This window comes from Schistocerca serialis, chromosome 11 (assembly GCF_023864345.2).
Source record: "Schistocerca serialis cubense isolate TAMUIC-IGC-003099 chromosome 11, iqSchSeri2.2, whole genome shotgun sequence".
NCBI classification, from domain to species: Eukaryota; Metazoa; Arthropoda; class Insecta; order Orthoptera; family Acrididae; genus Schistocerca; species Schistocerca serialis.
The window spans coordinates 101,074,327-101,091,041 of record NC_064648.1 but is presented as its reverse complement, the minus strand read 5'-3'; the positions used below and the strand labels follow the sequence as shown (position 1 = coordinate 101,091,041).

The window sequence follows — 16,715 nt, the reverse complement described above, 5'->3', positions numbered from 1 at the left end:
TGCAGGACCAGGTTCCATATTCTGATGCCTTTGTTGCCACAGACCATAGCCGTCAACCAGTCAGCCTCTCCTACAGCTGAGCCACCTCATCCCACAGCTGAAGCAGGACAAATGGCTGCCTAGGAATGGAAACATCACTGGGTCACCTCTTTGTTGTGCTGAATCGGGTGTAGCAACTGCAGGCTATCTCTCCTCTGCCCATTGTGCACTATGATCTGTGGATTTGAAGTCCCCAACCCTACCTCACATAGGTATGAGTCTACTGTGATAAACCACCGGGAAATAAATAAATGTTTCCAGTATCCTCAAGCTGCTTACCTCCTGTAGTGAACATCAACACCCCTACAGTGAAAATGTCATCTTCCATCCAAGGATTCCCATTTGAGTTCATGGAGTATTTACCTAAAGCTTGTATGTTAATCAAACCTAATGATAACAAATCTGGCAGCACACCTCTGAACTGCTTCTGACCATTTCATATCATTTCATTATGTTATGCCCAGATATTTAATCAGCATGACAGTGTCAAGCAGCACATTGCCTATGCTGTTCTTTCCTCTCTGACAAATGAACCAAAAGTTCCAAAAGCTAAGATAGGGTTTTGTAATTCTATATGCTTCTTTCGCAAGTATTTAGTATTTTTCCTGCAGTAATTTTATAATTTTTACACATTAATATGTTATATATCTACGGAGTCACTTACTGTATGTAATTGGTGAGTGCTGTTTTGGACAGCAAATAGCACCCACCAACCAGCAAGCTGTAACCCTTTGACTGTTCCGTGTCAGACTACACAAACAACTTTCCTCGTTTTCGTACATAAGTTTTCGCACAGATTATGTATGTCTTCTTCTTTTCCCACTGATCTCATAAGTGAGCTGACATAGGGAGTCTTGTAGGGCATTCTTTGTGTTTGCAACCACCTCTTTTCCTTCACTCTGTTTGAATGATTTTGAATATTTCTATGATTATGTTCAAGTACAAGTTTTTGATAGTCAATTTTTGTCACATATTTGCAAAATAATAAAAATCTTTTGAATGTCATCATATCCAAAATATGGATAAATAATTTCTTGCACCACCTTAGAAGACTTAGGTGTACTTTACACTGTTTAGATGAGCATGCTGCTTTGAGTGACTAATCACAATGAATTGTTGTAATCAATTACCACACTCAGTTTCGATTACAGGACACCAGTCTTCCAATCTCTCTAAATGCATTTCAGCTTTGTGAAATGGTGATAGCACCCAAATACCTTTCTTGTCCTGCAGTTTCAGAGTGATAAGCTTTCCCGATTTTGACCAGTGGAATGTTATTTCTCCTCCATTATAGCCATTTCTTTGTGAATTCACCTCATTGTACCGTATGTGCTTGTTGCTCTGTCACAGAGCAAACAGAACAGGGGTTGGGGGGGGGACTCATACTAATTACTGACAAACAAAATATGTCATTTATCCAAATATGGCTGGATTAATGGGGCAGTTGTACTTTCAGGTACTCTTGACCCAGCTTATCAATGTCTGTTTCTGCAACAACAAAAATGACAAAATCTAGTATATAATTTATCTCACATCACAACTAATAATAATTTCAATAATGAATCTACTTCTCCTTGCCAGGATATAATGCTTTACTTCCCTGATAGCACTGAAACATCAGTGATTTGTGTATGCAGGGTTTTTGATAGGGCAGAGAGTTTCCTTGAAAGCTTTTCAAAAATGTTGTACAATTTGTCTAGTTCTGAACATATAACCCCTGTATAGACACAAGATGTTGTCATGAGTGGAGCAGTCTCGTCAACAGAAGACATTGATCCCCCGGAGTGTACTTTGGTAAAAAATGGTGCTTCCGACAAATGATCAGTTGATCAACAATCACCAAGGATGCCTCAGCTTTAACCTTTTCACTCTAGCCATTAGAAATGAAGGTGCAATGTAAATATACATTTGAGAGAGATTTGTGTCATGACACTTGTTTGTTTTGGATTTTGTCTTTGCTTCATGGGCTAACTGATATATATGGTAATTATTTGTTCTCATTGATTCTCATATTAACAAAAAGTCTGAAGAAACACAGCCAGACATTGCTCACGTTTACCTGGGCTCTCTGGTCCAAAGAATATCTATCAAAGGGATTCTTCTTTGGATTTATATTTGAAGAATATCTATCAAAGGGATTCTTCTTTGGATTTATATTTGCATGTTTGTACTTCATTTGTGTTTTGCCATTTGGCTGTGTTGCTTCTACATGCAAGGCTGCAGACAGCAGTAAATGTCTTCTCAAAGTTGTTGGCACTGCAGTATTTATTACATGGCATGAAGACTGAAAATCAGCTTGTATGGGTTGCAAATCATTCATAAAAGAATCTTCTTCTTCTGAAATGTGTCTGCTGATGAATATTCTTCAGAATTCCTTTCCATCATATCTATTTCAGTGTGATAAGTTTTTTAACAACCATCCACCAATACATCCTCCACTCTATAAATGACAATGAATGTCAAAGCTTGTTTATTATTTATGAAAACTTTTACCATGAACAGTGACCTTAACAACAAGATGTAACGTTAAACACTCACATGTAAATGTGATATAAGAGGACTGAAACTACATTGTGTTGATAGTCTCAGCACATTAGCACATTTGCAGGTAATTTCATGAAACACTTCACTAACAGGTTTTGACATGCCCTGGTTCATTGTTCTACTCTTCTTGGTGAATAATGAACATCACTAAAAGAATATAATTTTTCTAAGCAAAACATTTGTGTGTTCAGGTAGATGGAAACATAAAAAAATTAACTCACCAGCACTCTATTTAATATCACTTACTGATAGCCCTGTACCAAGATTTCGATTTTTTTTTTCTCAGAACAAACTGTTCAAAAATGTCTTGCACCATCATCATGATTCAATAATCAGGGTTTTCTATTTTAATAATTAAGAAAAGGGGGGAAACATCTTTCTCAATACTCTTTCAGCAACTGAAAATCAGTGCACACTTGCGTAATGGAGGCAAACATAAGTCACAGACATATATGCTGTATTACTGTAGCATGCCACAACAGCTGTCAAAGTAAAACAGCACAGCACATTGACAAATACGAGTATTGTGCTATAATTCATTGTCTGCATTTGAAGCTGAACAATGCTGCAATGCATTGGTGGAAATGTACAGTAAGATGTGCCACACCATATTACATAGTGGTTATATGGTACATATGTTTCCAGAATGATCAAACAAGTGTGAATGATGAATGCGAAGAATGAAGTGAACCACCACTTCTCTCCAAAAATACAGGAAACACAGGAGAGGTGTGGGCCCTGGTGGTCAAACAACAACATATCAGAATTGAGGCAATGGTGGAGAAAGTGAAAGTTGGTCACGGATGTTTTCAACATCTTGCACGACATTTTGAAGAAAAAAAAGGTCACCACCCCTTGGTATTTGTGACAGCTCACACCCATTCAAAAAGCCACAAAACTGAGACAGCAGCAGAAATGTTGGAGCTTCTTTACCCACTTAACCCCCACAGAAGAGTACTGGGTGTATATTTCTGACCCTGAGTCAAAGGAACAGAGCAGGTAGTGGAAACCTGTGGATTCACTGCCACCAGAAATGGCTAAAGAAATGACTATCATTGGGTAAGGTGATGCAAAGTGTGACTGCTGCAGTGCAGTGGTAGCACTTTATGCTCATAAGGGTGCAAACTGTCACAGGAGCACACTACCAAAATCTCCTAGTGATGTTATGGGCCACTTTCGACATGAAAAATCGCAGAAAGGTATTCAGGAGGGGGAGGGGGGGGGGGGGGAAGTGTTTTTGACTTCTTCCTCCTATGTCCATGAAGAAACCATTGCATGTAAGACATTTCCATATTAGCAAGGGGGTTTTCAAGCAAGAATGTCTCCCGGACAGCCAAAATACCAATTTATAAAACTACAGTGTCTGCCAAGTCATTAATCAATGAGAAAACTGCATGCACCGAAGGATGAATTTGCTGAGAAGGACTACCACCGTCATGGAAGTTCAGGGTCAAAAACTCGATTTTTTTAGAAGTGACATTTAAAACTTCATGACTACTCCTGATAAAGTTACATTCTTAGTGAGGTATGCTGGGTATCCAGTTGCAAAGGGTACAATGTGATTTGTACATGCTATTCAGTCAAGCAAGCCTCTTACAATCCTTTCAGTCTCAGTCCATAACTGCACCAACACTTTATGCAACAAGGATTGTTACCATAGGAAATTTCTGGCCAAATCAGTGTAGACCAGAGACATCACTCACACTTTCAATTGTATTGTGAGACACAAAACATTCAACACTGCCTAGTAGTGGTCACCTGAGGTCAACAACATCAGCAAATGAATGATATCCAAGATAACAGCTCATAGATACCCATAGGAGAATGCAACAAAATTGTATGCCAGAGACCAGAAATTAGCTCTATAATACTCACTTTAAACTCGCCAGTAGGTCCTATGATGACACATCCAAACTCATTGTCTCCATACACTCCAACCTGACTCACTAGTATCCACCACTGGCCTTCTAACCAAAAACTCATCACTAGAGTCTATGGTCCATGCAAGGACTCTACCCTTATAGAGAGAGTGAGGTCACAAGTTCACAATATGGTGATGACAACCAAAGATCCTTTCTTTCAATGTAGATGCACACCATGCCCACCCTCTTAAGGGGATCAGGGACTGCAAGTACAGTGTTCATATGCAGGTTACACTACATCAGTAGTGCCTGTGTGTGTGTGTGTGTGTGTGTGTGTGAGATTAAGTCATAACCACAAGTTGCTATGACCAAAATAACACACAAATAACAACCTTTTTAGTCACAGGGATATAACAGTGATGTTGCTATCTGCCCATTTTTGTTTGACAGAGCACAATCTTTTCCTCATTGTGGAAGTGGAATGAACAGGAATACAACCACTGTGCTAACTTTTTCATCTGAAGTGTGAACTATAGCAATGTACTTTTCCAAGACACCATTCTTCCTCTTATGGAGCACACTTGTAATTGTTTGCATTACATCACTTAATTTTCATCTTGGAAAGTCTCACTAAAAACAAGCCTTGTTAGTCCATGGTCTCACAAAAAACAGGTCCATCTGATCACAAAAATTGGTCATTTTTGCTTTTTGAGTGCTACTTTACAACAGCTACATCACACACTCAACTTCTGGACTACGTCATGACTAGCCTTACACTCCCACACACTTCAGGAAAAGAGAACATGTCAACAAGTTGGAAGCAGCTGCAGCACCACTGTTCTCAGACTTGTCACACTCATGGGCAGTGGGGAGGAAGGCAGCCAGTACAGCACTGACATAAAAGTTGCACTTGATTTTTAATGTATGCAGTCCTCAACTCATACTCGTTCCAATCTCTATTGTGTGCTGCCTTGTTGGAGGCACTGGGAGGGTGTTTCAATCCAGACAGTACAAGACAATCTCCACACAATCAACTTGCCTTTAGACATACCTTTCGAACAACTGTACAAATAAGCCTAGCTCAATCACCATGGTGCATGAAGGAAGTGGGCTTGGGAATACCTGGAATGGAACCTGGATCAATGGTGCCAGTTTCTCTTCAATGGTGAGTCCAGGATTTGTAAAATGCCTGACAATAATAGTATATGAGTGTGCAGGTAGCCAGGTAGCAATGCACAGCTCAAAAATGCAATCTCACATGTTTAGCAAGGAGGTAGGTCAGTCATATTTTTGTCTTTCCTTGATTTATTCTCATGAGATATTCCATGCTCAGTGGACTGGTGATTTCACTGAACTTGTGCCATAATTATTTCTTGATTTCACTGAGAATAGCAATGTCATCAGCAAATCATATTCCCTATTGAGTTCAAGCTGCTTACTTTGCCTTGTTACCTTTAGGATAGCATGGATGATATTTTTCAAAAATCTGATGATATGTCTCCAGGCTTGCACATCACACCAATTCGAACAGCCAATTGGCTGACACTCCTTATATTGACTTCAGAAACTCTGAAGGAATATTATCTTTTAGTTCTGCCTTATTTGATCACAAGTCTCCAAAAGCTCTATTACACTCTGACTCTAATACTGGATCCCCTAAGTCTTACAAACCGACTACCATTTCTGCCTCAGTCATGCCAGCAGACAAGTCCTTCCACTCATAGAGGGCTTCAAATGTACTCTTTCCATCTATCCGTTCTCTCCTCTGTGCATAACAGTGAAATTCCCATTGCAATCCTAATGTTGCATCTGACTGCACTGAAGGTGTACTCTAGAAGAGTGATACCTCTCACCACTGCTGAGTGTAATTTGAGGGCTGTTCTACAGCATGATTTTCCAATGTGTTTTCCAACTATAAGGTCAACATTTTGGCTATGAGTTCATATTTCTACAAGATAATGCACGAAGACATCACACTGATCTTGTTAACACTTTTCTCTATGTGGCAAGTATGACACAATGGAATGGCCTTTGTATCACAGTCTTAAAATTAAAGTTCTTTCATTCTTATAGCACCAGTGTGGCAAAAACTCCCTTTATAAATTCTGCTCACTTCGAGTAGGCACCCAGAGGAACCTATATGGGTTTGTGAGAAATGTTTGCATTCACAAAGTACACTTAGTGACATAATTCCTTAAAATAAAAATGAAAAAAAATTGTATGACTTACAACTATATGAGTAGGAAAGTTTGCTAGTACACTACTCATTATCAAAACCATGTTTCATAAACAAATTTTGTAATAAGAGAATTTACAGTTAAGTCAGCAACATTAGTTTGCGGCCAGTAAGATGTTTAGGAGTGGTGAATGTATTAGAAGACCATGTAGTAAAGTTTGGCCTTGGTGTGCTGTGTTTGCATAAAGGAAGTCATTACCTCAATTTAGAACCTTTTCCCTACTGCATGTAGGATCCAGTCCCCTCCCCCAATCACATGTGAGGAACAAAATGCTAATGGGAAACTGAGAGCCTATGTAGAAATGTAAAAGAAATGTTGGTCTTCAAGCATGGTGTCATGGCTTTATGAGGTAACACATATAGCAAAAGATTGGTTCTTCAAGTACTAATAACCACAATTTTTATACAGCCACATCACTTGTGCATTAACATGACGATAAGAATTCTTACAACATTGGTTTGACTGGATCTATGCAGACACTAATTTTTAAATTTATTTAAATAAGAAAAAAATTTAAAAATCTTTTCTGAGCCAGCACGAGAAAACTTGTGCATGTACAAATTAACAATGAACATATCTGTATTACTATTATTACAAAATTTATGTTGTTTTCTTATTGTAGATGGACAAGAGTGACTTTATTTTTATTCTTCAGTATTTTTGTTGTTGTGGGTTTATTACTGTACTTTAAAATCATTTGTACAGGATCTCCATTGTGTGGTATCCTGACAGCCTGGCAATAGATAAGTCTTAAAGTTAATGGTTATCAATTCACTTTCCCGTCCATTTTAATATTTATTTTATGTGTCATTAAAAACTTCTTCTCTCTCCATTCTACAGAGCGTAATGCATCTGCTTTGAGAAGCTACTGCTGGTAACCTGCTGTGGTTAGTCTGATACACTCACAGTCATGTATTTTGTTACAGAACTACTCTGTCTCATTAAAAGTATCTGGACACCTCTGGACACCTATAAGTGTGCATTAATATGGGATGTGTCCTCCCTTCACCTTTATGATGGCTTCAACTCAGCTGCAGACACTTTCAATGAGGTGTGTAAATGTCTGTGGACAAACAGGAGCCCACTGTTTCTCAAGAACAGAAACTGGAGAAGGTAGTAGTGTTGGGTACTGGAGTCTGGAGTAAAGTGAACATTCTACCTTATCCCAAAGGTGTTCCATTGGGTTCAAGCTGGGGCTCTGGACAGGTCAGACCACAAACCATTTCCTCACAGATGCTGCTCTACGACAGGGTGCACTGTCAAGCTGATACAATCACCACCTTCAAACTGTCCCTCTACTGAACACAGTAAATGATGCTGTAAAATGTGTTCATACCCCTCAGAATTTATCATTTTCTTAAGAACAACAAGGGAATCATGCTCTAGCCACAGAAAACATTGCAATACTTTAACACAACTTCCTCTGTACCTCATTGTCGGCGCTACAGTTGGCGACAGGAAATGATCTCTCAGCACTTGGCGAACCCAAACTCTTCCGCTGGATTGCCAGAGGGCATAGCATCATTCCTCACTCCAAATAATTTGTTTCCAGTCATTCACCACCCAGTGGCATCGCTTCTTACACCACCTATAGCACTGCTTTGCACAGACTACAGAAATGTGTGGCTCATGTGGATCTGCTCGACCATTGCTCCCCATTCTCCCCACAGTCAGTGGGCTAGCTGGACTGCTGGTAGCAATCTGGAACTCAAAAGTAATTCCTTCCAATGATTTTGTGTAATTTTTAAAAACCACCCTCTACAATGCTCGACAGACACTGTCTGTCAGAAGGTGTGATATGCCCATTCTCGAATAAGTTGCGGTTGTTCCTTCGCATTTCAATTTCACGATAACTCCACGAGCAGTCGATTTGGGTAGCTTTAGAATGGCTGTAATGTCCCTGATGGATTTGTTACTCAGGTGACATCTGATGAGTAGTCTGCATTCCAAGTCATTGAGCTTTCCTGACTGGTCCATTCTGCTGTTACTACCTCTTTACTGACAACACAGTATTCCCCAACTTATTTTCTATTGGCAAGTCCATCTCACACGATCAATTCCATATTACTTTTCACCAGATAGTGTGTGTACATTAAAGTCTCCAGAATAAAACTTTTACTCTGCTGCAGAGTGCCCACTGATTTGAAACTCCTGACATATTAAAAGTGTGTGCCAGACCATAACACAAACCTAGAATCTTACTTTTCACCAGCAATCCTCTTACCAATGCGAATATCCCCGCAAGACTATGACCCACCCTCATAGCTCTACTTCTACCAGTGCCACTTTCCTACTTTCCAAATTTCACGATTCCCCTACAGACATTGCCAGACTAGCACACCTAGTAGACTACCAAGAAATACCTCAACCACAACTTACAGCTGTGGCAAGATGTTTCGTTATAGCACACACTTCACTGCAGAATGAAAAATTCATTCTGGAAATAATCCCCCAAATGTCACTTCTCCACAATATCCTTTGTTGCAGGAGTGCTAGTCCTGTTGGACACACATGAGAACTTCTCTGAAGAGTGCGAGGTAGGAGATAGGTACTGGCAGAAGTAAAGATGTGAGGGCAGATAGTGAGCTATGCCCAAATACCTAGGATGTTAAGAGGATTGCTGGCAAAAGGTAAGGTTCCAGGTCTGGGTCTCGCAAGGAGAGGTCCCCAGTGATGGGGCACACTTTTGAAATAATCTATATAGTGACATAGCTTACGGTCCAAGGAGCTATACCCTGCAGTCATTCACCCACATGGGCCCCCGTTTGTAAGTAATTGAAAAAAATAAAAATAAAAAAATAAAATTCAGAATTTCATATAATACTCTATATTTTATAGCTTTAAATACAGCATTAGTTTACAGGCTTATTGTATAGCTTATGGTTAATGTAATGACTTCATATGCAAGAGAATGTGGGTTTGAATCTGACCAGGTAAATAAGAAACATTTTATTTTTAAATTCTTATTGGAATTATTTGTATTATTATTTTATTTAATTAATTGGTTTGAATGTATTTTTTTTCTATTCCTTCATCATATCATACTAATCATCATATGAAATACATCATTTGCTCTAATTTCTCTTGCTATAAGTCTTCTTCAAGAAGAATATAATAATTCTAATCCCAAAGAAAGCAGGTGTTGACAGATGTGAAAATTACAGAACTATCAGTTTAATAAGTCACAGCTGCAAAATACTAACACGAATTCTTTACAAACGAATGGAAAAACTGGTAGAAGCCAACCTCGGGGAAGATCAGTTTGAATTCCGTAGAAATGTTGGAACACGTGAGGCAGTACTGACCCTACGACTTATCCTAGAAAATAGATTAAGGAAAGGCAAACCTACATTTCTAGCATTTGTAGAGTTAGAGAAAGCTTTTGACAATGTTGACTGGAATACTCTCTTTCAAATTCTCAAGGTGGCAGGGGTAAAATACAGGGAGCGAAAGGCTATTTACAATTTGTACAGAAACCAGATGGCAGTTATAAGAGTCGAGGGGCATGAAAGAGAAGCACTGGTTGGGAAAGGAGTGAGACAGGGTTGTAGCCTCTCCCTGATGTTATTCAATCTGTATATTGAGCTATTGAGCAAGCAGTAAAGGAAACAAAAGAAAAATTTGGAGTAGGTATTAAAATCCATGGAGAAGGAATAAAAACTTTAAGGTTCGCCGATGACATTGTAATTCTGTCAGAGACAGCAAAGGACCTGGAAGAGCAGCTGAATGGAATGGACAGTGTCTTGAAAGGAGGATTTAAGATGAGCATCAACAAAAGCAAAACGAGGATAATGGAATGTTGTCAAATTATGTCGGGTGATGCTGAAGGAATTAGGTTAGGAAATGAGACACTTAAAGTAGTAAAGGAGTTTTGCTATTTGGGGAGCAAAATAACTGATGATGGTCAAAGTAGAGAGGATATAAAATGTAGACTGGCAATGGCAAGGAAAGCATTTCTGAAGAAGAGAAATTTGTTAACATCGAGTATTGATTTAAGTGTCAGGAGGTCGTTTCTGAAAGTATTTGTATGGAGTGTAGCCATGTATGGAAGTGAAACATGGACGATAAATAGTTTGGACAAGAAGAGAATAGAAGCTTTCAAAATGTGTTGCTACAGAAGAATGCTGAAGATTAGATGGGTAGAACACATAACTAATGAGGAGGTATTGAATAGAATTGGGGAGAAGAGGAGTTTGTGGCACAACTTGACAAGAAGAAGGGATCAGTTGGTAGGACATGTTCTGAGGCATCAAGGGATCACAAATATAGCATTGGAGGGCAGCGTGGAGGGTAAAAATTGTAGAGGGAGACCAAGAGATGAATATACTAAGCAGATTCAGAAGGATGTAGGTTGCAGTAAGTACTGGGAGATGAAGAAGCTTGCACAGGATAGAGTAGCATGGAGAGCTGCATCAAACCAGTCTCAAGACTGAAGACCACAACAACAACAACAACAAGTCTTTTGTACTTGGAATCCTTGTCATGTGATTCTGATTACTGTTATGTATTAACTTCCATTTTATCACACCATATTTTTGTCCATGTTATTCCATTCATTATTCCTATTTCTCCTTTTGCTTGAATTTCATTTTACTTATGATCCCTGATTTCATTTAAATCATCATCCACATTATTTTGTCACTAAATGTTTGTATGACAGTTATCATCCAAAAAGATGTACATTTTGTAACAAAACACACATTCGCAACACCATTGCACCATCAAAACAAACATTATGATAGATAAATAAAAATAATTAAATCCACATGCACAAAGATTCCAAGTGGAAAAGAATGATAGGAAGAAAAAATAAAAAGAGCAACTGAAGAAGTTAATACACCGATTAAAATGACGTGACAAAGGAATACAAATAAATATATTACATGTAAACCAGTTAACTAACAAAAATAGTGATCAAAGTCATTTCAATAAAGATTTAAAAATAGAAGAAAAGTTTCAATGTTTCTGAAAATATCAGAACCCACATCCTTTCGCATGTGAGGTCAGTACCACTGTGCTATGCGACCACTCTGTAAATTAACACTATTTTCGAAATATCATGCAAAATTCCAAAATGTTTTTGTTGGTTCCTCGCAAATGAGGGCTTGCAAAGGTGAATGGCTGCAGGGCATGATTCCTTGTACCTTACCTACATCACTGTCCAGACTGCATCGAAAAGTCAATCCCACTGTTGGGACCTCTCCTTGTCAGCCTGCCACAGCTTTAATCCACCATGAAAGAACACTGAAGTATTTGATGCGCTACAATTATCTGACATGAACCCAACTGAGCATGCTTGGCACTATTTGAACTCACAATGTACCACAGAAGGGACCGTCCTCACACACTGGATGACCACTGGAGAGCAGCTGATAAAGACTACGCAGACCATGGGAAACCAAACATGCTGCTGTACAGAGGATGGTAAAACATGGTACTGAAAGTACAAATATGGACAGGGAAAAATGTGATGTAGCTGAAAAAGATCTCAGACTATCAGACCATCTCTGCCAAATAACAACAGTAAAATCAGGCATCGAATCATTCCCTAAACTACAAGCCTACAAATGACATCTATCAGAAATCAAAATAAAAGATTTTTCAAAAGAGCTAGAAAAACAAAGCTGGGATGAAGTGTATAAGGTAACCAATGTAAATATGAAATTCTCTAAATTCTCCGCATTATTTAAATTGAACTTTGAAAAGGCATTTACAAAAGTATGCATGTCTGTATCAACATCTCACAAAAACAGATGGATAGCAGCAGGTATTAAGAAGTCCTCCCAAACACTTAAACACTTCGGTTCAATGAAAAAGATTTGCAATGATCCAGAATTCTTAAATTTCTATCACAGATACAAAAAGATCTACAGGAATGTGTTCATTGCTGCAAAAACTTCATTTAATGACAAAATAATATGTAATGCAGAGAATAAAAGCAAAGCAGTCTGGGATGTTATAAAAAAGAAAATGGGGGAGAGGCAAACAAACGCAGGATAACATACTGCTAAGGGAGGGGGCTAAGGTAATAAATGATCCACAACACTTAGCAAACTACATAAACGAGCATTTTTCAAGATTTGCAGAGATGTTACAGCAAAAATTCCCCCAAACAAACATAAGACCTGTAAATAATGTTGCACTAAATACAACGATGTTACTTCCAACCACAGAGAATGAAGTCAATAAAACTGTTCCAAAACTAAAAAATAAAAAGTCACTAGTCTTAGATGAAGTACTAATGTGTGTACTGAAACAATGCACAGGGATTATACAAGGCCCCTTAACAAATTTAATAAATGAATCCTTCACATCAGGGACATTTCCAGAGCAGTTAAAACAGGCAAGAGTTGTACCTTTGCTTAAGAAAGGTAATGCAGAAGACAGAAAATTACCAGCCCATTTCACTGCTGTCAGCATTCTCAAAAATAATAGAAGCAATTATAAAAGACAGATTAACGAGTTATCTGAGTAAATACAATCTTTTAAGCAAATCACAGTTTGGTTTCCGAAGTGGCAAAAATACTGTCTCAGCCATAGTGGAATTCACAAAAGTTGTACTTGATGCTCTTGATAAAGATGACTGTGCCACAGGCACATTTTTGGATCTTCCTAAGGCATTTGATACAGTCAACCACAGGATTCTATTAAATAAATTAGAAGCATTAGGAATAAGAAGGGTAGCTAATGACTGGTTTCAATCATACCTAACAGATAGGCATACTTCAAATATATCTAAACATTTAGTAAAACAATTATCAGAATCATATTACATTAATTTAGGGGTTCTGCAAGGTAGCATATTAGGACCAATATTGTTCCTGATATACATCAATGACTTTCTGAGTACTGTTACTCATGATGAAAAATTGGAAAACCACACTTAATATCCAAACAAATTCAAATAATATCACATCACAGCCAATACAGATTAAGTGTGGAATATACCAAGGAGACTCACTAAGTCCTTGCTCTGAACCCACTATCCAACATGCTAAATAATACAAATTATGGATACAATATTACTGGAACATACCAACACAAAATCACACATTTGCTACACATGGATGATCTAAAACTACTGGCAGCAACAAATCAACAACTCAAATAATTACTAAAGATAACAGAAGTATTCAGCAATGACATAAATATGGCTTTTGGAACAGACAAATGTAAGAAAAATAGCATAGTCAAGAGAAAACACACTAAACAAGAAGATTACATATTGAATAACCACAGAAACTGCATAGAAGCGACGGAAAAAACAGATGCCTATAAATATCTAGGACACAGACAAAAAATAGGAATAGATAATACAAATATTAAAGAAGAGCTAAAAGAAAAATATAGACAAAGACTAACAAAAATACTGAAAACAGAATTGACCGCAAGAAACAAGACAAAAGCTATAAATACCTATGCTATACCAATATTGACCTACTCATCTGGAGTAGTGAAATGGAGTAACACAGACCTAGAAGCACTCAATACACTTACACGATCACAGTGCCACAAATATAGAACACATCACATACATTCAGCAACAGAATGATTTGCATTAAGCAGAAAGGAAGGAGGAAGGGGATTTATCGACATAAAAAACCTACATTATGGACAGGTAGACAATTTAAGAAAATTCTTTACAGAACGAGCAGAAACTAGCAAAATACATAAAGCAATCACTCATATAAATACATCGGCTACACCATTGCAATTTCATAACCACTTCTACAACCCTTTAGGTCACATAACAGATACAAAGAAAGTAAATTGGAAAAAGAAAACACTACATGGCAAGCACCCGTATCATCTAACACAGCCACACATCGATCAAGACGCATCCAACACATGGCTAAGAAAAGGCAATATATACAGTGAGATGGAAGGATTCATGATTGCAATACAGGATCAAACAATAAACACCAGATATTACAGCATGCATATTATTAAAGATCCCAGTACCACAACAGATAAATGCAGACTTTGCAAACAACAAATAGAAACAGTAGATCACATCACAAGCAGATGTACAATACTAGCAAATACAGAATACACCAGAGGACATGACAATGTAGCAAAAATAATACATCAACTTGCCATACAACATAAACTAATAAAACAACACGTTCCCACATACAAGTATGCACCACAAAATGTACTGGAGAATGATGAATACAAATTATACTGGAACAGAACCATTATAACAGATAAAACAACACCACATAACATACCTGACATCATACTCACCAATAAAAAGAAGAAATTAACACAACTAATCGAAATATCCATACCCAATACAACAAATATACAGAAGAAAACAGGAGAAAAAATTGAAAAATACATCCAACTGGCCATGTGGAATCAGGATAAAGCTGACATCATACCAATTATACTATCAACTACAGGAGTCATACCACACAACATCCACCAGTACATCAACACAATACAGCTACATCCAAACATATATATACAACTACAGAAATCTGTAATTATCGATACATGTTCAATTACCTGAAAGCTCCTAAATGGAATGTAACATATACCACACAGTTAAAAGGAAGTCACGCTTGATCAAGGTCTGCGTCACTTTCCATTTTTAACCAGACATAACGTCTGAGACAGGAAAGAAGAAAAATAATAATAATGATAATAAAACATCCGACATTCCACATAACACCTTCACTTTTTTTTGCTTCTTTTTTTTCCTTTCTAGAAATATTTACCACCAAGCTATGGATAACACAATACTAACACCTCTTCCTCTTTCTGAGCTCAACATCTCACTCATTATGGAGGGATGCTGACTCAGTTTTTTCAGAATAGCAAATGGGAAGTTGCAGTACAGAAAATGGCATATGGCCCAGAGATCACCAGTGTGTGTGTGTGTGTGTGTGTGTGGTGAGTGAAGTGTTATGAAACAATGTGTGTGCAGTGACTGATAGTGAGATATGAGTGAACAGTGTGGCATTACATTACTTAATACGTTATTTGTAAAGAAAAGTATACCAGGAGTAAATCTAATGATAGTCTCTAACTAGAAGTCTGTAAATATATGCATATGTGAATTAGCCTATTTTAAATGGATCTAAACTTGTAAATACTATGACATGTCCTATAGCCTTGTAAAAAGAGATCTATGGATGAATGAAGCTACTACTACTACTACTACTACTACTACTACTACTACGACTCCTTTTACTGCTGAACAATACATCCTATTTCACAGATATAGAGTTTTACATAGACAGCATTTATTTTGGTTACTATTCTGTTGTAAATTTCACAGTTTAGTTACCTTTCCCTGCTGCCCTCAAATCTAAGCCCATATGTATTCACAGATGTGCAGGGGTGTGCACGTTTTTTTTCAGTTTATGAGGAATATCCCTTTTATGTCGTAGATCCAGGTTGGAAGATCACATAATCTTATGTGGGAGGACCTAGTGTACAGGTTAATTCCCATCCGTGATGTGCACTACTCGGTAAAACTATCTGACAGTTCCAAAATGTGGCTTCACTGTATTCTGAATTCTAATTTTCTGACTGAAAGAAACTTTGCAGCCACAGTAGGTAAATTTATAGGCTCAGACAATTTTCTGCATATCTAGGTTCATTTGCTTGCCATTAAGAGAGCAGATTTACCATGAAGCCTCACCTGCATATCCTATCTGTACAGCAAGTCTTGTCAGTTTGGCCTGCAGTACAGACTTCTGTTTCTTCGACGTCAATGGACGTCCTTCTTCTTGAGAGCCAGTGTAACCTCGGAACCTGCCCATTGTTGAAACTGATGCTGATGGAACATCTTTACCGGCTTCTGCATACGGAGAAACAAAACAACAATTTTGGTCTTTTTTTATAAGAAACATAATTACAGACTAATAATTTTAGAAAACAGTATAATATTATTTTTAAAACAGTCATGATCAAAAAAATTATTTATTAAAATGGTAAATGGTTTCAATCAATTATGATCACCTTCACACCATTCTCTGAAATACGGTACCAGTAACATTACAACTTAGAGGTACACAAAAAT

The 16,715-nt window shown here is 37.7% G+C and overlaps 1 protein-coding gene across 1 annotated transcript in view; it reads right to left on the bottom strand.

Moving 5' to 3' along the window:
- LOC126426488 (plasma membrane calcium-transporting ATPase 3-like) overlaps positions 1–16,715 on the bottom strand; it is a 595,967-nt gene that overhangs the window by 358,605 nt on the left and 220,647 nt on the right. Inside the window, exon 7 of the mRNA XM_050088398.1 lies at positions 16,335–16,493. Within this exon, the coding sequence (XP_049944355.1) occupies positions 16,335–16,493 (159 nt within the window). The remainder of the gene's footprint in view (positions 1–16,334; positions 16,494–16,715) is intronic.